Source organism: Antechinus flavipes, chromosome 1 (assembly GCF_016432865.1).
Source record: "Antechinus flavipes isolate AdamAnt ecotype Samford, QLD, Australia chromosome 1, AdamAnt_v2, whole genome shotgun sequence".
NCBI classification, from domain to species: Eukaryota; Metazoa; Chordata; class Mammalia; order Dasyuromorphia; family Dasyuridae; genus Antechinus; species Antechinus flavipes.
Window position 1 is genome coordinate 291,683,265 of NC_067398.1, and position 22,762 is coordinate 291,706,026.

The following is a 22,762-nucleotide window of genomic DNA, read 5'->3' on the forward strand; positions in this document are numbered from 1 at the left end:
ATTCCATTATATTTACTTATTACAATCAAATATCCCAGATTTTCTAAAATAGCTTTGATTGTATACTTTTAACAAGTTTTTGCACAAGGAATATCTTCTATAAGATAGTATTTTCTGATTTGGGGCTCAAAAATATGTTACTGAAATAACGTTGAATTATTAAATTTAAGACCTGAAGAAGTTTAAATAATTACTTGAGAGACAGATATAAAATTTTTGAGGTGGTGGTGGTTGACTTTTTGATTCACTTTTTGAATATTTGGGGTTTTCTTAATATAATTTTGATATTCATAAAAAGCAAAGAAGCCTATATTTCTACACACATAAAGATGACATGCTGGAAACTGGGGCAAAATCATAATTCAATAATTAGTGGTCCTACGTGATGTAAATATTAAACATGATTAATATATGAAATGTTTTTAGCCTGTGGAGGATGTTAGGTCATTGAAAGCTAATTGAAAGCCAAATGAGTTATTAGATTGATTTAGACACAAACTAAATTTTTAAGAGAAAGAATGATGTGGGGAAATTGATAATTCAAGAAAATTTGTAATATAACATTTATAAAAATTGTTATAACTTGATCAGTTTAGACTAAGTTATCTTTTAAATCAAGTTATCTCTGATTACAGACAATATAAGGATTGAGTGACATGCATCTCTTCACAGTATCTACTAGAAGTTCCACATGCTGAAGATAGTAAAAAAATTGAACCCAAACTATTTTTCCACCCCCAAATTCCTGAACAAGTCTATGGCAGTTCTCTAATGTGAGACACATTAGATTCTTTCTGAGAATATATATATATATATATATTTGCTGAGGCAATTAGGGTTAAGTGACTTGCCCAGGGTCACACAGCTAAGAAGTATTACGTGCCTGAGGCTGGATTTGAACTCAGGTCCTCCTGACTTCAGGGTCTGTGCTCTATCCACTGTGTCATCCATCTGCCCCTGTAGGAAAGTAATTCTACAGTGAATAAAAATGCACTTCAAAAGTTTTAAGTTTTTAAAAATGTGTATCCTGAAAGTAAATCTGCCCTAGAAAAATATAATTTAGTATGACCAATATTATGCCTAAAATATATATTTTTTTAAATTCATTAACTAAAGCAAAATTTACATTTTACCAAAATGTAAAATTTAGTAAATAAATATGATTGACTATTACTTCTTCACTCAGCAGGTACAGAGATAGAAATAGGTAGCTGATAGTGGTATGTTAATCATATAATTTTAATTGTTATAAAAATGTGTGTTATTTTCTTCTTGACCTGCCTTAACACTTTTGTTAATTATTATCTAGCGAATGGACATGGATCGACGCAGGGAAGATGCCCGAAACCCAAAACGCAAGCCTCGCTTGATGGAAGAAGATGAACTGCCATCCTGGATTATTAAAGATGATGCTGAAGTAGAAAGGCTTACCTGTGAAGAAGAAGAAGAGAAAATATTTGGCAGAGGATCCCGCCAGCGCAGGGATGTGGATTACAGTGATGCACTCACAGAGAAGCAGTGGCTGAGGGTAAGGGTGACTTTTATCTTTCTTTTGTTGACTATATTGGATAAACTTTCAGGATTAAAAAAAAAATCATTGGTGGAAATGCATGCAGTGTTTTGGGTGCTTTGAGATGACAAGTCAAATGAGCAAAATACTCTTTATTCCATATTTGTGATGATTGCCTAGAATTGCTATGTGATTAAGTTGTGGATTTGGGGGTTTTTGTTTTATTTTTTAAGCTTTTTTTGTGAAAAATGTATTGCTTTTAGTGAATTTTCCATTGCAAGATCTAGAATTACTGCAGCTTTGATTCTGGCTAATGTTTTATTACAAGTTGATTATGCTCTATCCTCTAATATTTAGAGGATAAACTTGGATAAAAAGTTGTATATTTTAATCAAGATCATAGACAATTTGGAATTAGATAGCAGTCTAAGACATGCATTGTGTTTTCATATGCAATTTGTACATTTATGGGAAATATAATCAATCCAGACATAAACTAGCAGTTATTTCCTTTTGCAATATCTTCATTTCTTATTCTGACTGCTACTGTCAATTTTGTAGTACTCAGTGGAAAGTAGTGAAATAATAGCATTCTCATAGGATCATTTTGTTTAGGATTTGCAGATTAAGTTAGGTTTGGAGAGGATGCTTATTTGAAATAAATTCATAAAGCTATTGGAAAACTTAGCCATACTATCTATGTTATAGTACTTTTTTTATATGGATTGGTGAAATGGTCATTAGTGAATCTGTGCCATGAGCCACAGATCACAGAGAAAATGATAGTTAAGAATAGCTACTCAACAATTGAAGGAAAGGAGAAGCTAGGTCTATATGTTGTTTATGTTGTCAAAAGAAAAAAATAAAAAGTATCATTTGGATGAAAATATAGTTCAGGATCCAGATGGTAGATAGGTAGCCAGATGATCGCCAATCTTCTTGGCTGTAGGCCAAGAGAGGAGACTTAAAAAAAAAAAAAAACCAAAAAAAAACAAAACTTGTCACTACCTGAGATGTGATTTACTCAGAATGTTGTATAGAGAGAAAAGAGAGTATTTGGATTGTGAACTGGCTGAGATTTGTTGTCCTCTAAAAAGAGATCCAGAAACTAACAAATAGCATTGTCAGTCCTCTGATTTTCTTTGTATAATTGGACATTTAAGTTTAAAATGTAAGACTACTCCAACCACGAATGGATATCACTGTTTTCTGGCCAAATTTTACAATGCCATAATTCCATTTCATGAATTTCTTTTCTCTGTTTCAGCTTTATGAATTTTTATTTGACTAGTTAAGATTTATGCCATGATACTGAGGACTCTTCCCATATTCATCTCAAAACTACAGGAGATTTTCTATTTTTTTTCTTTCTTTTATTTAAGAAATAAATTAAATACCTAGAGTATTACAGGAGATCAGATGACTATCTGATCCAGTATTTTAGAGTCAATCTTTATATACATACACATACACACACATACACACACACACACACACACACACACACACACATATATTCTACAGAATTCACAAGCATAATTACCATGAAGGTATTGCCCTTGTGCTTAAGGTCCTTATTTATTGCCCAAGAATGAGACTGAGCTGGAACACAGTTTTATGCTAATTGGAAACTGCTCTTTTAAAAATAAATAAGTAAAACATCAGCAGAAAGTCAAGAGACTTGAAAATTTTAGATTAGAACAAACAATTTAGTCTTAGCTCATTTTCCTGCTCCTTTTATTATAATGTGAGGAATGGAGAATGAAAATCTATCCTTGATTTTCATTGAGAATATTATAGCAATGTTTTACAGTTTATTATTATTTTTTGGAAACTGGTAGAAATTATCTGTGTAAATCTATTCTATATTTTAAACAGAAAACTCAAATAATACAAATATTAAGCATTACTGCAGAGTGATTATTGAGGTTAACAATGTTAATGTAATCATATACTTTAGGTAAGGTTCAGGTATCCCCAAAGATGAACTATTTATTTTGGGCAGCTGAGTGGTGCAGTGGATAGATAGAATGACAGGCCTGAAGCTCATCTTCCTGAGTTCAAATCTGGTCTCAGACATTTACTAGTTGTATTCCCCTAAACAAGATATTTAACCCTATTTATCTTCGTTTCACATCAGTAAATGAGCTAGAGAAGGAAATGGCAAGCCACTTCAGTATCTTTGCCAAAAAATGAGTCATGAAGAGTCAGATGTGAATGAACAGCAATAACATTTACTTCATTGTAATGCTTTGAAAATTAATGGTCACAATAATTTTAACCAAAACATATAATTAATTCAGATACCCAATTCCCCAGCCATTCTAGATAAATGATGCTACTGTCATTTGTTTTCTAGTTGAGAATTTTCTATATATTTTTGATATTAATGTTTTTAGACTTTCATCAAGTGTCACAAAGAGACATGCTGAGTATTGCTATGCCCCTTGATTAAATGAAGGATACATTATCCTACCCTCAAGTGTGGACAGAGCAATGTTACATCCAGCCTCCTTAACAGGGGATTTGCCCTCAGATTGAAAGGACTGAGGCAACTTTGCTAATAACTACATTCATTTTTCTATTCAATGGATAGACAAGGTCTCTGCAAAGAATACTTGTTTTTATAACAGTTACTGGGCACCACCTATGCCTTGGCCTTTTGCCTCTTACCTGAATGATCACATAAGACTTTAGAAACTTATAGCCAGTAAGAAATGACCAGCAAGATGAATACAGAGAGGACTGGCGAGACTTACATGAACTGATGCTGAGTGAAATGAGCAGAACCAGGAGATCATTATACACTTCAACAACGATATTGTATGAGGACATATTTTGATGGAAGTGGATTTCTTTGACAAAGAGACCTGAGTTTCAATTGATAAATGATGGACAGAAGCAGCTACACCCAAAGAAAGAACACTGGGAAACGAATGTGAACTATCTGCATTTTTGTTTTTCTTCCCGGGTTATTTATACCTTCTGAATCCAATTCTCCCTGTGCAACAAGAGAACTGTTCGGTTCTGCAAACATATTGTATCTAGGATATACTGCAACATATCCAACATATATAGGACTGCTTGCCATCTAGGGGAGGGGGTGGAGGGAGGGAGGGGAAAAATCAGAACAGAAATGAATGCAAGGGATAATGTTGTAAAAAAAATTACCCTGGCATGGATTCTGTCAATATAAAGTAATTATTAAATAAAAATTTAAAAAAAATAAAATAAAAATAAAAATGGGGATATCGCAAAAAAAAAAAAAAAAAAAAACCTTATATCTGGCAAAGTTGACTTTATTCCAGCTTCATGCTAGATTTTACACAGAAGATGTATGGTAAGTGTAGCTTTACTTGATGAGCAGACAGTCTGAAATAGACACAGTAATAAGATGGGGATTGTACTCAGACCAAGATGAGCAGCATAATGTGGAAGCCTGTGGATCAAGAACATGATTTTGTGAAATTTGTTATAATGTGATTTTATAGAATTAAATTGAATTAACCCCAATGTTTAAGGGCAAGATTGAAGTATCAGAATGGGTCAGCCTCACTGTTTTGGATATTGACCTGACCTCTCACCCTCTCATTCCCAATATAGTCAAACTGGCTGTGGCTCATATTGACTCCAGCCCACTTGACAGTGTCTCAGAGCATTCTGTGCAGACCTTTGGGCTTTTGGTTTCATCCTCAGTCAACCTTTGAGGAAGCATGAGGTAATGAATGGAATGATAGACTTGCAGTTGGGAGATCTGGGTTCAAATTATGGCTCAACTACTTCTTAAATGGGTGACTATGGTCAAACTCCTTGTAGCTCTCAATCAGTGACCCTTCATCACCTAACATAAGCGCTCACAAGGGGAGCAATAAAACATATGCTACCTCTCTTAGGGATTTGAAAAGAAAGTGTAGCACTGCTTTTATTTCTTACCTTTAATGGAAACCTGATGTTTCCTTAACCAGTGTATCCCCCATCTGCCCTTTGTTGCACCCTTCTCCATTGGGGGGCAGCTCTTCTCCTCACCATGACTCATTCTATTCTTTCTAGATTATTACTTTGCCATCATCCCTTAAGAAGGGCATAAAATCCTTTCATGCCATCCTCTCACCATTCTTGTTATTAGTCAGGCCAGTCTCCTAATTCACGATCTTTCCCTAGATTCCATCTCTTAAGTATTTCAGTTCTCATCTAACAAAATGACTACATAATTTCTCAGCTTTTTTTTTTTAACTCTAATAATCATCTTTGTCAATTCACTTCATTTATGCCTGTGATCATGTAGGATGTATCTCTTAGAATTATCCTCAAGATCTTAAGCTTCTAAATTCTAATTCCTAAAATGTCCTCTTTCTCTCCCACCTTTTGCCATATTGTGACCTCTGATCACATGACCCGTTCCTGTTCCCCCTCTTCATTTGCCTCTGAAACAAATTCTGCTACCAGGTATCATGAGGCAGCCACCATCCAATTTATCTATTCCAGTCCCTAGCTGGTACAATACAGTTGTACAATATCAGTTATGTCAGCACTACTGTTAATTTCATTCATTGCAGAATATTTTTACAAACCCTTTCCTTTCTTCTCAACCCCCACCTTCAGCCCCCTCCCCGCCCACATATTCTCTAGTTAGAGAAGATGACTTATCTTTTCTTTGTCACTGAGAAGACTGAGATCCACCAAGATGAATTCTTTCAATTCCCCTTATTCATTCCTCAAAACATAGAAACATCATTATATACTTCCTTTCCCCTCTGGTCATAGGAGAAGGAATATATCTAATTCTCCCTAAAACTAATTCCCCCATTTATGTTGTCCAGTCCTTTTCCACTAATTTCTTTGGGGATCTTGCTCAACCTTTTTTCATTTCCAGTCTTTCTTGCCTTAATCTTTCCTTAATGTCTTTAACCTCCCTGAAACCTTTCTTTGGCCTTTCTATACAACCAAGGTCAGATCTTTTACCTTGAACCTTTTATTACTAAAATTAATGAAAAAGTTGCCTCACATACATTATAAGATTCTGACCAAGTCATTTAATCTTTCTGTGCTTCTGTTTGTTAATAGTACTTCTCTCACAAGATTGTTGTAATGATCAAATGAATTAACTTATGTACTGTTATGTAAAGTTAAATATTAAAATGTTAAATCAATACATAAATCACTATAATTGTTAAAGCAGTGTATAAATGCTAGCAATTATTATCATCATTATTAGCAGCAATATATTTAAACAATCCTAATTTATTCTTTATTATAGACTTAAACTTTTTATGATTGGGTTAAGCATGAATGCTTCTGCACATGAAATTGGGTCAAAGCTGTTATTTTGGGAAGTCCTTGATTGTACTCTTCCTGCTTCTTCAATCATAGTTGCCAACCGCTTCCCCCCACCCCAATTTTTCTGGTGTTTATAGTACCTCTTCTATTCTTTCTACAAGAAAAGACAAATTAGGATGCCACCTAAATTCTATGTTTGTAATATTTAATTGTTATTCTGAAGCTAGGATATTTTTGTTTCTTACAGTGAATCTGAAGTCTTAAAACTATTCTATGCAAAAGTCACAATTGCATACTTACTGATAATCTTTTTGTCCTCTGCAGCATCTAACTTCAACAAGTGTGCTAATGTGAATATTCACGTCAACATTTCCTGTTTTATGCTGTAAGCTTCAAGCTTACACAATATGCTATGTAGGTAGCCATCTAAATGAGATATAAATGATGGCAATGTCCTGAGAGCTTTCTGTTTCTTTAGAAAGAGGGTTTTAAGAGCTATAGGATTTCAAGACAGAGAAAAAAGGAAGATAGAATTGCTTCACTACCTTACTTTGCTGGCCTTATTGCCAGGTGAGAAATTGAATTGCCTTTGATTTATGAGCCCATATGGAGTCCACACTCCACTGCCTCTTTCTAAATCAGTTCTGGCAGTTAAAAAAAAAAAAAAAAACTCCTCCCCCATCAACAAATTAAATGCAAGGGAAATTTTAACTAATAGTTTTAGATGCTTAGCAGTAAGTAATCAGCAAAATAAAATATGACTTCTTACAGAATATTTTAACACTGTATTTTATAAAGCAGCATGATACTGGATACTTAATTAATAAAAAAAAATTGTCATCTTTCCATCATGCTCAATGCTGGTTTTCATAAAGTACCTAATCCTGAGCTTCACAGCTAAAAAGGCATATGTAGAACTTGGAGAAGATGATGTTGGAATCTTTACAAACTGATAACTCATTAAAGTTGATGTTTTGGGCCAGAACCTGAAACAAGGTACTAAGTAGGGCTTTAATCTATTCTGTGGAATAATTAATTGAAGGAACTAGAGGTGTTTGACTTGGAAAGGAAAAGATTCAGTAGTAATTCCTATTATAACTGTCTTGAAGTTATTCAAAGGCTATAACAAATTTGGGGTTAATTTAAGGAGCAGCTTTGTAATAATTAGTTTTTGTCCATAAATGGAAAGGGTTACTTGGGTGGAGATGAATTGACTCTTCCTCACTTAAACTGGATGTTCTCTTTATTGTAGTGTTCTTTTTCTTCTTTAAAATATATAATATGATGGTTCTCTCTGGGAGAAAGCAGGTTTCTCGGGGAGGTTTGCTGGAGGCAGCCTTAGTATCAGTTCAGATTAATAATTACCCCAAATGCAGCCAGCTGGTAAAAATACAAATGTTTATTTCTCCTTCCAAGTCTTGTCTCTTTCCTTGGACCTGGATAGCTAGATTCTTAGAGGCCTATCTCTCTGCTCGGTTCTGAGAGCTCCTGCAGCTTTGTCCTTTGCCTCTACTCCCTTCAGCCTCCAGCCAGCACAAAGATGAATCTATCTCTTGCCTTCCGAAGTAATTCTCTCCTGGCTCTAGCTCAACTCTGACTTGTGGCTTCTTCTGACTTGACGCTCTCCTCTCCATGTAATTTGGCTGATTCTCCCCCACTGGGTCTCTGCTTTCTTCTTATACCTCTGCTCTCTTCTTATATACCAGAGAGAAGGATTATGAGTTTTCTCCCATAGTGCTCTTTGGCCCCAAGAGCTTCAAGGGAGGTGTGAATTCACAAAGTTACAAAGTTTACTTTGTGAATCTCCCATACTTGTGAATTCCAATGAGTAAAGGTGTAAACACAAGCATTGTATTAATTAGTTTTACTTAGTACCTTGTTTCAGGTTCTGGCCCAAAACATCAACTCTAATGAGTTAGCAGTTTGTAAAGATTCCAACATCTCCCCCTTTCTTTTGTTTTAGAACATAGGGTGATCATGACCTCCCTGACTTCTCAAAAAGGTGAGAACCCCCCAAAAAAGGTGATCATGCCTTCCCTGACACCTCAGAAGGGAGATGAAAACACCAAGGGAAATATGAAGTCAAATCAGATTAGCGGGTTTCTGAAGGGACTCACTTGAAGCAGGTACACATAAATCCATCAATATGGGCCAGAACTTGAAACAGATATACATGATATACATAAATCTATCAATATGGGAGGCATTACACATAATTTACATAAGCACATAGCAATATAACACAGACTAGTAGTAATGTAACAAATAACATGAATTATCCTGAAAATTTATACATGTCCATAAGTCCTAGAAATAGTTCAAAAGGAATCCATTATCCATTAGTTCATGTGCCAGGAATCTAATAATTCCTGTAAGCTCTGAACTACTGCAATAGTCTCAACAATTTTTCATCTCAAGGAATCCAATGATTCTTGCTGGTTTTTCAAAAACTAAAACAGTCTCATCTTGTATTAGGAAATCCAATGATTCCTGAAAATTTTAAAAATCCTTTTAACACTCTCATTGTCAGCCATGCTCTTTCAGTGTCAGATGCTTCTTAAATCTCCTTCGTTTTGAAGTTTTTCTCTTTTTCTATTTAATCTCAGGAAATCCAATGATTGTTGCTGGTTTTTCAGGAACTGAAAGCTGAAGATTTTAAAATTCTTTTGACAGGCTCATTGTCAGCCATCTGATTCCTTCTCCACCTGTGTAATTCCCTTCTATTTACCACTTTTGGTATTTCTCATCATCATCTGGTAATTACATTGGAGCTGTTTGCACTGGATATTGCCTTGTTGTCTTAAAAGGCCTGTATTCTCCCCAACTGTAATCCTGATTGCTTTTTGGTTGGTTGATGACATCAGAGTCCTGAATTTCTAAAATTTTTCTAGGTGTAACCTCAGCTGCTATCATGCCCCACCTATCTTTTGATTGATACTTTGGAGCTGGGCCTTGCCTCTCATTCCTCTGGGTCAATCTACATTTAGAGGCCCAGTGAAAACCTTGGTTACATTTTGGACATGGGGTTTTGGGTTTTCTCTCACCCTGTCTTCTCACTCTATCTCCATTTCTACATTGGGCTCTTAGATGTCTAACTTTTCCACACTGAAAACATCGACGAGTTTCTCTAGAATTCCTTTACCAAGAGGGACCCTGTCTTTCCATGTTCATCATAGTCTGGGTATAATAAGCAGTTGTGCCCACTGTGGCACAGTATCTTATGATCTCCTCTAAAGGAGCATCTTTATCTAGTCCCCATATAATTCTTTTGCAAACCTCATTGGCATTTTCCTTAGCCAAATGTCTGGTCATTATTTCTGTTGCTACATTGTCTCCAATGGTTCATATTACAGCTGTTTGCAAACGTCCCACAAAATCTGCAAAAGGTTCATTGGGACCTTGCTCTATTTTTGTAAAAGCTGTATTTCCATCTTTCTGTCCAGTGAGAGAATTCCAAGCTTTTATTGCAGCCTTAGAAATTTGCTTGTACGCTGTTATGGGATAATAAATCTGTTCTAAACTCTCTGCATACTGACCTTAACCAGCTAGTTGGTCAAAAGTGATTTGTCCAATAGCTCCTGTTTGCCTGTTGCATTGGGCTTAAATCCTACATAATTCATGAAACTCCAAAAGCCACAGTAAATTTTGTCCCGGTTCTAGACATGTTCTAGCTATGGATTTCCAGGCTTTTAGGGTTAAGATTTCATAAGATAAATTATCTAGTAACATCTTCACATAAGATGATGTAGCCCCATAAAGAGTGAAACCCTTTTTCAAATCCTTAATTTTTCCCAAATTAAAAGGAGTGTATTTTCTCTCTTTTTGACCTGAAGAGTCAAGCTTTTCAATCACAGGAAATGCAGTGATAAAATCAGATATATCTTCTCCTTCATTTTTGCTTTAATTAATGACTCTTCTAATCTTGTCATATTCTGCTTCACAGGAGACGCTGACTGTGTTTCTGCCTGTCTCCCTCCCCCTTCTTCCTCCACCCATGAAGGGTTAATTGAGGGAGGAGGGTCATGAGATGTGGAATGATCTAATTCCTCCTGCTGTGAAGTATTACACTCAGAATTGTACTTAACTCCATTCTTTTTACCTAGTTTAGTTGGCACTTCTCATTCCTGCTGTTTCTTCTTTTTCCTTATTTTAATACTTATAAAATTTCCTAAAACCAATTGTATTAAATTAGTATCTATTAAGTATGTCTTTGAAAATTGCATTTTTATTGCAGAATTGACAAAGACCTTCTCCTTCTAATTTCCATTCCATTGAATTTAGATTAGATCTGTAGTATTCACCCAGTTTTTCTCCCATTAATTACCACTCGTCTAAATTCAATTCTTTTTTTCTAGAGAGAAACAAGGATATATGTTCTTAACAGTTTCTAAAAGTTCAGTGATCGTCTCCAAAATTATAATTAAACCTTGGCTTTCCACAATTTTGACAATGCTCTCTAAGCATTTTCCTTGAACAGAAACAGAAGGTTGTTTTCTAAACATCTGTCCCATCTTAGCTGAAATTCTACTTTAACTCTTTTAACAAAATTTCTTTGTTGTACTCACTCTAATTTCTTGGTTGAGGAGTCTTTTCTACTGGATCAGGATCAGAGGCTTTTCCACTGAGATCAAGATCAGAGGCTTTTCCACTGAGATCAGGATCGGAGGCTTTTCCACTGAAATCAGGATTTTGCCCCATGTTGAGCGCCAAAATGTTGTGTTTTTGTTCTTCTTTAAAATATATAAAAATGGTTCTCTCTGGGTGAGAGAGCAGGTTTCTCAGGGAGGTTTTCTGGAGGCAGCCTTAGTTTCAGTTAAGAGTATATAATCACCCAAAATGCAGCCAGGTGATAAAAATTCAGACCTTTTATTGTCTCTAATATAGCCCAGTTAGCTTACAGGCCTATCTCTCTGCTCGGTTCTGAGAGCTCCTGCAGCTTTGTCCTTTGCCTCTGCTCCCTTCAGCCTCCAGCCAGCACAAAGATGAATCTGTCTCTCTTGTCTTCCAAAGTAATTCTCTCCTGGCTCTAGCTCAACTCCGAATTGTGGCTTCTTCTGACTTGACGCTCTCCTCTTCATGTAATTTGGCTGAATTCTCCCCCACTGGGCCTCTGCTTTCTTCTTATATACCAGAGAGAAGGATTATGAGTTTTCTCCCATAGTGCTCTCTGGCCCCAAGAGCTTCAAGGGAGGTGTGAATTCACAAAGTTACCTTAACCTTGTTAACCTTGTGAATCTCCCATACTTGTGAATTCCAATGAGTAAAGGTGTAAACACAAGCATTGTATCAGTTAGTTCTACTTAGTACTTTGTTTCAGGTTTTGATCCAAAACATCAACTCTAATGAGGTAGCGGTTTGTAAAGATTCCAACAAGATTCATTAGGGAGTCAGTCAGAAAGATGATTAAAGAAAAGCCGGAAAAGATATGATGAAATGTTGAAGGATCACTGTGTATGTCTAAATTCATGTCTACTAGGCAAACCTCTGCTGAGGCCAGAACAAAGAGATTCAATTAAATTTTTTGGCATGAGAATTAAAGAACTATTTCTGCTCAAAGAGATATTCAACTTTAGAATGAGTTAGCAGCTATTAGGATATCTCTAAAATAGGATGACTCTCAGTTGTCTAAATTGGCATACCTGTGGTCCTTGAGGGCCAAGGACTAGAAGATGTCTCCATTACTTTCTGGCTCTTCTGGAAGGATAAAAAACAATTCCTTTGTTTATCTATGATAAAAATTCTATATTTTTGAGCCTCCCTTCAAACATATTGGTACTTAGTATTTTTGAGATTTCCTTTGCATTAAGTTCCCATGTTATCGCTATGTATCATCTTTAGCTGTGGGAAACCATGAACTCTCAGTCAATCACTCCACAAATATTTGTGAAGTGCTAACTGTGTATAAGGTATGAATGTTAAGAGCTAAAAATTCATAGAAAGAATTAGGGGCATTTCAGTTTTTCAAAAATGGATCACCTCAGGTAATTAGGACAAAAATTTCAAGCAAACTGCACTTCCTTTTTTATACACAAGGGAGAGCTAAGGACCTAGAAAATGGAGTTGGGTAGCAGCAAATAACAGGTTCTGTGAACCACAAGGAACAAAGGAAAGATTGAATATGTAAGAAGGGAGTTGTTTTTGAAGGTAGAGGGAAGGGCTATAACATGTTAATAACATGGCTTGCAGCATTTGAAGGTAGATAGAAGAATTTCACTTAACTTTCTGCCATTTTATTACATTCACAAGACTCAAATAACTACAATACCTAACAAGGATGGGACATTAAAACTTTATTATTTAACTGTCAGCACTTGGGAAGTGTCAGATACTGATTAGTTCTTGCAAGAGGACTAATTAAAGTCCAACTAAAAACTTCAAATTTAAATAAATGATATGTCCAAAGCCAAGAAAAGTATTTGATTATTATTTTTTTAATCATGAGTGTTTTCTAATAGCTGCAATTTTAGATTCCTTTTTTGAGGGGAAGAGGAGGAGAAATCCTTTTGAAATTCCTGGGTCCTATGGCTCAAACATTCACTTTCAAAAAAGTTAAAATCAGGATTAGTCATTGGGAAATTAATCATAATCAGTTAGGCTCTTCTTCCAAATATCCAGAAAACAAATGAGTTTCAGTGATCATTAGACTGATCAAAAAAGGGCAACATAGGAGAGTAAATTTTTCAAGAACTGTCCACTATTTTTTCACAAATAAACAAATTTACATTTGTTTATTTAAATTTATTTGTCCTTCATAGTAAATGCTTTTGTACTTTTTAGAGAGAATTTCTTAAGAAGAAGAAAAGTCTTTGAAAATATCAATTTAGACTATATTTGATACTTGGTGGTTTGGGAGTGAGCCAAATACTGACAAAGAGAAATAAAACAAATAACCTCTCCCCTTAAACTTCCTGACAAGTTTCTAAAGCTGTGTAGAAGGGACTTTTCCTTTATTTAAAGAAACATCTAGAAGATAAGAGGTGAATAGAGATGACTTTTTGTTGTTGTTTTTTTAAAAAGTACTTGTTTATATATTGTTGTTCATGACCAAAATTTATTTATCCAAGACCAATCAATTAATGACTTAGTTTTATCAATTAAATATACTCCCATCCTTCTATTAATCCCACTACCTGACAGGGAGGGACATGAGAATAACTAGCATTTATATTGTGCTTTAAAGTTTGCAAAACAGTTTGCAGGTTTTTTCCTCACTTAATGTTCATGACAACACTATAAGATAGGTGTTATGATTATCCCCATTTCACAGATGAGGAAACTAATTGTACAAGTTTATGAGACTTGCCCAGAGCCCAGATACTAATAAGTAACTGAGGCAGGATTTGAATTTATGTCTTTCTTAATTCTGTTCTTAAACTTACTTAAATCTGCTGTACTAAATCTGATCTCAGACACTTATTAGCTGTGTGACCCTGAGAAAACATTTTCCCCAGTTTCCTCATCTGTAAAATGAGTTGAAGAAGAAAATGGCAAATTACTCCAGAATTTTTGCCTAGAAAATCTGAAATGGGATCACAAAAAATTAGACGTGACTTAAAGACAACTGAACACCACCACTATCCAGCTAGCTGCCTCTAGGTATAGCATTGGCCTGGAATCAGTTTGAATTAATGTGAATTAACAATAAAATTTAATAATTTCATGGAATAATTTTTCTTAAAAAAAAAAAAAAAGACAAAAACAAAAACCTAGTGGAGTTCTGAGACCAAGTCTAATAATCTTATCTGTATCTGTATGATCTGGACTGTTCACAATCTTCTCTTGGCCTAATGAGAAGAGATAAGCCAGATGGTTTCTAAGACTGCTTCCTGTTCTAACATTCTAGGAATCTAGGAGTCTGGAAAAAAAACAAAAAACAAAAAACAAAAACAAAAACAGATGTACAAAGGATCTACGGTCTTCATCACATGCAACAAGAAAGATTAGCAAATCAGTGTCATAGTATTTAAGTACCAGAGACTTCCTGAGGCATATAAAAATTAAATGACTTATTCAGTCACACAGCTAGTGCACCTCTGGGGAGATTTGAACTCAGATCTTTCTGACTCTTAAATTCAATATTTTCTCCACAATGCAATATTATTTCTATGATTCCAGGGCAGGAAGACTAGACTTGCTAGTTCATTAATGGAGAGAAGGCTCCTGGTAATAATACTCTTAATTGGTGATTAGATTGAAAAAATTCCATAAAGTTCTCTCCTTTATGATAGATTTTTAATTTCATTATTTTGGGAAAATAATTCAAAATTTTTCTTCTTTCTGCCCACTTTAGTCTTAAAGCACAGAGTCAGTTAGCCTTCTGGACAGATGGTATTACCACTAAGCATAAGATATGTCCTTAATTTTCTTTTGGCTATAATTATTATTTTAAAAACCTATTATTATTATAAAAACTAGTAATAACAATATTTATATTTGTGATTATTATTTAGTCATTTAATCACATCTGACTCTTTGTGACTCCCTTTGGAAATTTATGGCAAAAGTATTGAAGTAGTTTGCTATTTCCTTCTCCAGCCCATTTTACAGATGAGGAAACTGAGGCAAGCAAAGTAAAATGACTTGCCCAGGGTCACATGGCTGGAAAGTATCTGAGATGAACTCAGAACCACTTGATTCTAGGACCAGTACTCTAATTACTGAGCTGCTCTAGAGATATTTATGGTAATTAGGTGCTAGGATTCTGAATTAAATAAACTTGCTTGATACAGAAAAGTGAGAAACTATAACCTATTTGTAACCCTTGTATTAGAGACCCCATACCATACTCTCTTTTACTTTTGAAGGTGTTAGGTAACTGGGTTACCTAGAGTCAGAAGGGCCTGAGCTAGCTTCAAATACTTAATAGCTGTGACTTTGGCAAGTCACTTTACCTCTGGCTGCCTCAGTTTTCTCAACTGGAAAAATGAGGATTATAATAACATCTATTTTAAGATTATTATGAGGATCAAATGAGATGTTTGTGAAGGTAAGTATTTAATATGAGGTTTCTTAAATGAAGATGCATATAGTTTGCATAAAAACAATTGAATACATCAGTTCTGATACTTAGACACATTCTCAATGAACTTTTTAGTAGTTAAATACTGAATGTTTAGTATTATGACTATTTTTCCTTTAGCAGAATGACACTAATACAAATAATTTAGCTCACCTAATCTGCAGATATTTTCCAAGCAAAACCATTAACATTTACTCCTTTTACTTATGAAATTTTACCCTCCTAATAGCTATACATTTTAATTTGGAGTTTGTTTGTTGTTGTTGTTGTTGTTTTTAGTTTTCCTTTTTTTCACTAAATAGTATTTTATTTTTCCCAATTACATGTAAAGATATATTTCAGCATTCATTGTTGCAAGATTTTGAGTTCCAAATCTTTTTTCTCCTTCTCTCCTTTACCTCTCCTCACCCCAAGAGAACAAGTAATTTGTCATATATATACAGTCACTTTAAACTAATATTTCCATATTAGTTATTATACATTATAATTTTGGGACACATGAATTTGTTCCTAACAGTTTCAAACTCTACCTCCCCCCAAATCATTTGAAACTGAAATTTCAAGAAAAAAAAGGAAAAAATAATTTAAAAAATCTATTTTTATCTCAATGAATGAAAATCACCCTAATGTTTGACTCAGGCAGCTATTTACTTTTGTCTTTAATGTACATGTTCATATTAATAGAAACTTTGATTATTTTCTATCAGGAAAAGTTGAATTTTTGTAATCAAGAAAAAGTTACATAGAACTGCTAAACAAAACCTAAACTCTAAATTCTAAAAAAGATTCTTTCATTTTAGATGCAACAAATTGACACCTTTATCTCTTTCCAGTAAATATGATCTTTTAATATGATTACTTTATTAAAATAAAGTAACCAGTAATGTTGTACTTCCACAAAAACAAATGTTCTTCCATTATTCTACGCTGTCTTTTTGCATTTAGAGATTTGGAGATGTCTGGGAAATCCACTTCACTATAGCCCTTGCACCTGCTGTCTTCTTAATAAGGGGATCATTTGCCCTACCATTACTCTTAAGATCCTCCAGATTTTGGCATCTCTTCTGCTACTTTCTCTCTTAAGTACTAACTGACCTGATCTTTCCATCTTGCATAAACTGAACACAAACTTGAGTTCCTCCTTTAGGTATTGTCTCCCACAACGTGAACTCCTAATGAGCAAAGATTGTATTGATTTTTTATTTGTATTCCTAGCACTTAGCACAATGCTTGGTACATAGTAAATGCTTAATACATGCTTTTCCATCCTATTTGATAAACAAACTTCTATGCTTCTCCTGTAATGCTGGAGAAACTGAGGCAAGATAGAGACAAGAGAGTTTTTAATATTTTATTTGGATTTCTGAGAGGAAGAGATGCTGGGGGCATGATACCCCCAGGGCTGATGTCCAAAGCATCCAGCAGGAATGTGAAGTTCCCATGAAATATATATATATACATACATACATAGCATATATATATATATACATATACATACATAGCTCCAAGCTTGGGTAACCAAACAAATGCAGGGAAGTTGGAGAGTTGGAGTCCAAACTCTAGTGAGTGGGAATCTCCAGGCAGGGACCATCAATCCAGTTCTGACAAGTTGGGGGTAGAACCATAAATTCTACCAAATTGGGAGTTAAGGAAGTGTCCAACTAGAGCCAAGAAGTCTGGACTTAGAGGATACAGACAATACCAATTAAGTATCTGAGATAGGACATCTGGAGTCTTATCTTCTGGAATGTCAGATTTCCACAGTCCTAATTATCTCAGTTCTAATGAGCAAAAAAGGGGGGATGCAACCAGGGAAACCAAGGCAGAACAATTCAGGGAAACTGAGGCAGAACAATTATAAATAAAATAATGCAGTGGACAGAGTAGTTGTTTAATAAATGCTATTTTATTTATTTGTAAATTATTATTGTTACTAACAAACAATTGTTAATAATAATAGAATATAAATTCCTATCTCTTTGTCCTACAGAAATGTAACTGTTGGAAAATAGTAACTGTAGGGAAAATATAATTGACTTAAAAAAATTATATAAGGCTCCCCAGCCAGTGGCTTTTTTTTTTTTTTTTTTGCCAAGCAGAAAGACATGGCATTCTAGAGAAAATACCAATTTAAAATACAAATTAATATCATTGTTTTATTAGAAGTGATGAGCAGGCTGATTTCAGAAAAGCCTAGAAAAACTTACATGAAATGATGTTGAGTGAAGTGAGCAGAACCAAGAAAACATTGTATACAATAACAGAAAAATTATGTGATGATCAACTATGATAGACTTAGCTCTTCTCAGCAACATAGTGATCCAAGACAGTTCCAAAAGACTTGGGGTAGAAAATACCATCTGCATTCACAGAAAGAATTATAGAGACAGAAAGCAGATTAAAGTATACCATTTCCACCCTTGGGGTGGGGCGGGGAGGGGTTGCTTCCTTTTTTTTTTTCTTGTGATTTTCTCTTTTGTTCGGATTTTTCTTTCACAACACAACTAATATAGAAATATGTTTTAAAATACAAATTAATTATGAAAGAAAATCATGGTAGAAAATAAGAAGCACCATTATCTCATCAAACAAGGAAGATTTATAAACAAAAAATGGGGCCTATAAAAAGTTTGGCAAAAGACCCAACTAAGCCAGATTATCCTAAGAGGATTTATAGATAAAAACTAAAAGAACAGCACTCTAAACAGTAAAATACATCTACAAAAACATTTTTGACAACCTGTTTATGTCATCAGAGACAAAGGAGCCATTACTATGGAATTCAATTCCAGTGAATTATATGGAGAGGATAAAGCCAAGTAAACACACACACACACACACACACACACACACACTCACACACATACATACACACACACACACACACACACACACACACACACATACAAACACAAACACACTCACATATACATATATAACGTATTTATATAGTGATTCATTCTTTATACCAGTATCTTCATTGCCTTTCACAATTCCTGTCACAAACTAGACACTTCATAAATGCTTTCTGATTAATTGAACAGATGCAGAGTAAATAAGCAGAATCAAGAAAATAATGCACATAGTTACAATACTATAAATGGAAAATACATCACCACCACAAACAAAATAAATTTGAATGATGTGTTGTATATTTCTTCCATATATGTATGTATATTTTTACACATACTTACACACACATACAGCCTCCCTGCCCAGAGAGAAAAAACTCTGTGAATTTTTTTTTTGGAAGAGAGGGTGACAATCCCATCTTTCCCCTCTTCGAGATTTCTTCAAACTTCATCCCTTAATGTTTTCAAATTGGCATCATCTCTAGTTATACCTAGTTTAGTATATATGTATGTTTTATTGTTGTTGTTTAGTTGTTTCATTTATATCCTACTCTCTGTGATTGCATTTGGGGTTTTCTTAGCAGAGATACTAGAGTGGTTTGCCATTTTCTTCTCCAGCTCATGTTATTGATGAGGAAATTGAGACAAATAAGATGCTTTACCTAGAATCACACAGCCAGTCAGGGTCTGAGGCTGGATTTGAGCTCATAAAGATGAGTCTTCCTGAATCAAGGTCTGGCACTCTATCCATTGTACCATCTAGTATGTTTGTCAACTATCTATATATATTTTTTGGTGCTTACTATATATACATATCTGTGTATATATAGTACATATAACATAATATATACATATATGTATACAAATATATACAGATTCATAATATACCTATATGCCTATAATGTATACCTATCCATGTATATACTTATGCACTTATAGATCTGTATTTCTGTTATGGATATACATAAAGAGTGCATATATAATTTGATTTTATTGATATAATATAAAAAAGGGAAGTAAAAATGGAAAGTGGATAGTATCAGAAAAAGGGAAAGGGAGAGATAAAAAGAGGGAAACTACATCCCACAAAGAGGCAAAGGAAACCTATCATATCTAAGGGAATTTAGAGAAGGGAGGAACATTGTGTGAATCTTACTCTCATCAGCGTTGGCTCAAAGAGAAAATAATTGACATATTTGGTTTACAGAAAAACTTCTCTTACCTCCTTAAAAAGTGGGGGAGGAAAAGGGAAAAGGAAAAGAGTAATAAGGGAAAAGTACAAGAAAGGAGAAGGGATTCAAAGGGGGTGGGAGGAATTGTAAAGAGGGAGAGCTGCATGAGGCAAGTGGTGCCCATAAGTTTAATACTGGGGAAGGGAGGAAGGAGGGTAAGAAAAAGAAAAGCATAATCCGGGGATAATAACATGGCAGGAAATACAGAATTAGTCATTTTAACAGTAAATGTGAATGGGATGAACTCTTCCATAAAATGGAAGTAGATAGCAGATTGGATCAAAAGCCAGAACCCTACAATATGTTGTTTACAGGAAAAACATTTTAAAAAGGGAGGTACACACAGAGTAAAGGTAAAAGGCTGCAGCAGAATCTATTATGCTTCAGGTGAAGTCAAAAAAGCAGGGGTAGCCATTCTTATCTCAGACCAAGCAAAAGCAAAAATTGATCTAAATAAAAAAGATAAGGAAGGAAACTGTATCTTGCTAAAAAGGGTAGCATAGACAATGAAGCAATATCAATACTAAACATCTATGTACCAAATGGTATAGCATCTAACTTCCTAAAGGAGAAGTTAACAGAGTTGCAAAAAGAAATAGACAGCAAAACTATAATAGTGGGAGATCTCAACCTTGCACTCTCAGAATTAGATAAATCAAAGCACAAAACAAATAAGAAAGTACTTAAAGAGGCAAATAGAATATTAGAAAAATTAGATATGATAGATCTTTGGAGAAAACTGAATGGAGACAGAAAGGAGTATACTTTATTCTCAGCAGTTCATGAAACCTATACAAAAACTGACCATATATTAGGACATAAAGACCTCAAAATTAAATGCAGGAAGGCAGAAATAGTAAATGCATTCTTTTCAGATCATGATGCAATAAAAACTACATTCAACGAAAAGCTAGGGTAAACAGACTAAAAAGTAATTGGAAACTAAATAATCTCATCTTAAAGAATGATTGGGTGAAACAGCAAATATATATAAAAATTATAGACACAATTAATAATTTCACTCAAGATAATGACAATGATGAGACATCATACCAAAATTTGTGGGATGCAGCCAAAGCAGTAATAAGGGGAAGTTTTATATTTTTAGAGACTTACTTGAATAAAATAAAGAGAAGATCAGTGAATTGGGCCTGCAACTTAAAAAGCTAGAAAAAGATCAAATTAAAAACCACCAATCAAATACTAAACTTGAAATTCTAAAATTAAAAGGAGAAATTAATAATATTGAAAGTAAAAGACCTATTGAATAAATAAATAAAACTTAGAGTTGGTTTTATGAAAAAACCAATAAAGTAGATAAACCTTTGGCAAATCAGATTAGAAAAAGGAAAGAGGAAAATCAAATTGTTAGTCTTAAAAATGAAAAGGGAGAGCTTTCCACCAATGAAGAGGAAATTAGAGCAATAATAAGAGTAACTTTGCCCAACTTTATGCCAATACATTTGATAACCTAAGTGAAATGTATGACTACCTTCAAAAATATAGGCTTCCCAGATTAATAGAGAAGGAAGTAACTTGCTTAAATAGTCCCATTTCAGGAAAAAAAAAATAGAACAAGCTATTAACTCCCTAAGAAAAAATCCCCAGGACTAGATGGATTTACATGTGAATTCTACCAGACATTTAAAAAACAATTAACCCCAATGCTATATAAACTATTTGAAAAAATACAGCATGAAGGAGTCCTACAAAATTCCTTTTGTGACAGACATGATACTGATACCTAAACCAGGTAGGTTGAAAACAGAGAAAGAAAATTATAGACCAATCTCCCTAATGAATGTTGATGCTAAAATCTTAAATAAAATATTAACAAAAAGATGACAGAAAATTATCCCCAGGATAATACACCATGACCAAGCAGGATTTATACCAGGAATGAAGGGCTGGTTCAATATTAGGGAAACTATTAGCATAATTGACTATATCAACAACTAAATGAACAAAAACCATATAGTCATTTCAATAGATGCAGAAAAAACATTTGCTAAATCCAACATCCATTCCTATTAAGAACAGTTGAAAGTATAGGAATTAATGGACTTTTCCTTAAAATAATCAGTAGCACCCATTTAAAAGCATCAGTAAGCATCATATGTAATGGGGATAAATTTGAACCATTCCCAATAAGATCAGGAGTGAAACAAGGTTGCCCACTATCACCATTCTATTCAATATTGTATTAGAAATGCTAGCTTTGGCAATAAGAGTTGAGAAAGAGATTAAAGGAGTTAAAGTAGGTAATGAAGAAATCAAATTATCACTCTTTGCTATATGATGGTATATTTAGAGAACCCCAGAGATTCTACTACAAGGCTATTCTACTAAAAGGCTATCCACACCTTTAGCAAAGTTGCAGGATACAAAATAAACCCACATAAGTCATCAGCATTCTTATATATCATTAACAAAATTCAACAATTACAGTAACAAAGAGAAATTCCATTTAAAGTAACTACAGATAGTATAAAATATTTGGGAATCTATCTGCCAAGGGCAAATCAGGAACTATATGAGCAAAACTACAAAACACTTTCCAAACAAATAAAGTCAGTTCTAACCAATTGGAAAAATATTAAGTGCTCTTGGATAGGCGAGCAAATATAATAAGGATGACAATACTACCTAAACTAATCTATTTGATTAAACTATTTGAAAAATAGTACACCAAGATAAGGTCAAAATGGGTTCATGATCTAGACATAAAGAATGAGATTATAAATTAGAAGAACATAGGATAGTTTACCTCTCAGACTTGTGGAGGAGGAAGGAATTTATGACCAAAGAAGGACTAGAGATCATTATTGATCACAAAATAGAAATTTTTGATTATATCAAATTGAAAAGTTTT

The 22,762-nt window shown here is 34.2% G+C and overlaps 1 protein-coding gene across 7 annotated transcripts in view; it reads left to right on the forward strand.

Moving 5' to 3' along the window:
- The window catches only part of SMARCA2 (SWI/SNF related, matrix associated, actin dependent regulator of chromatin, subfamily a, member 2), a 241,370-nt gene that overhangs the window by 168,153 nt on the left and 50,455 nt on the right, over positions 1-22,762 (forward strand). For all 7 annotated transcript variants that reach the window (XM_051962447.1, XM_051962452.1, XM_051962456.1 and 4 more), the window contains one exon: positions 1,310-1,528. In XM_051962447.1, the coding sequence (XP_051818407.1) occupies positions 1,310-1,528 (219 nt within the window). The remainder of the gene's footprint in view (positions 1-1,309; positions 1,529-22,762) is intronic.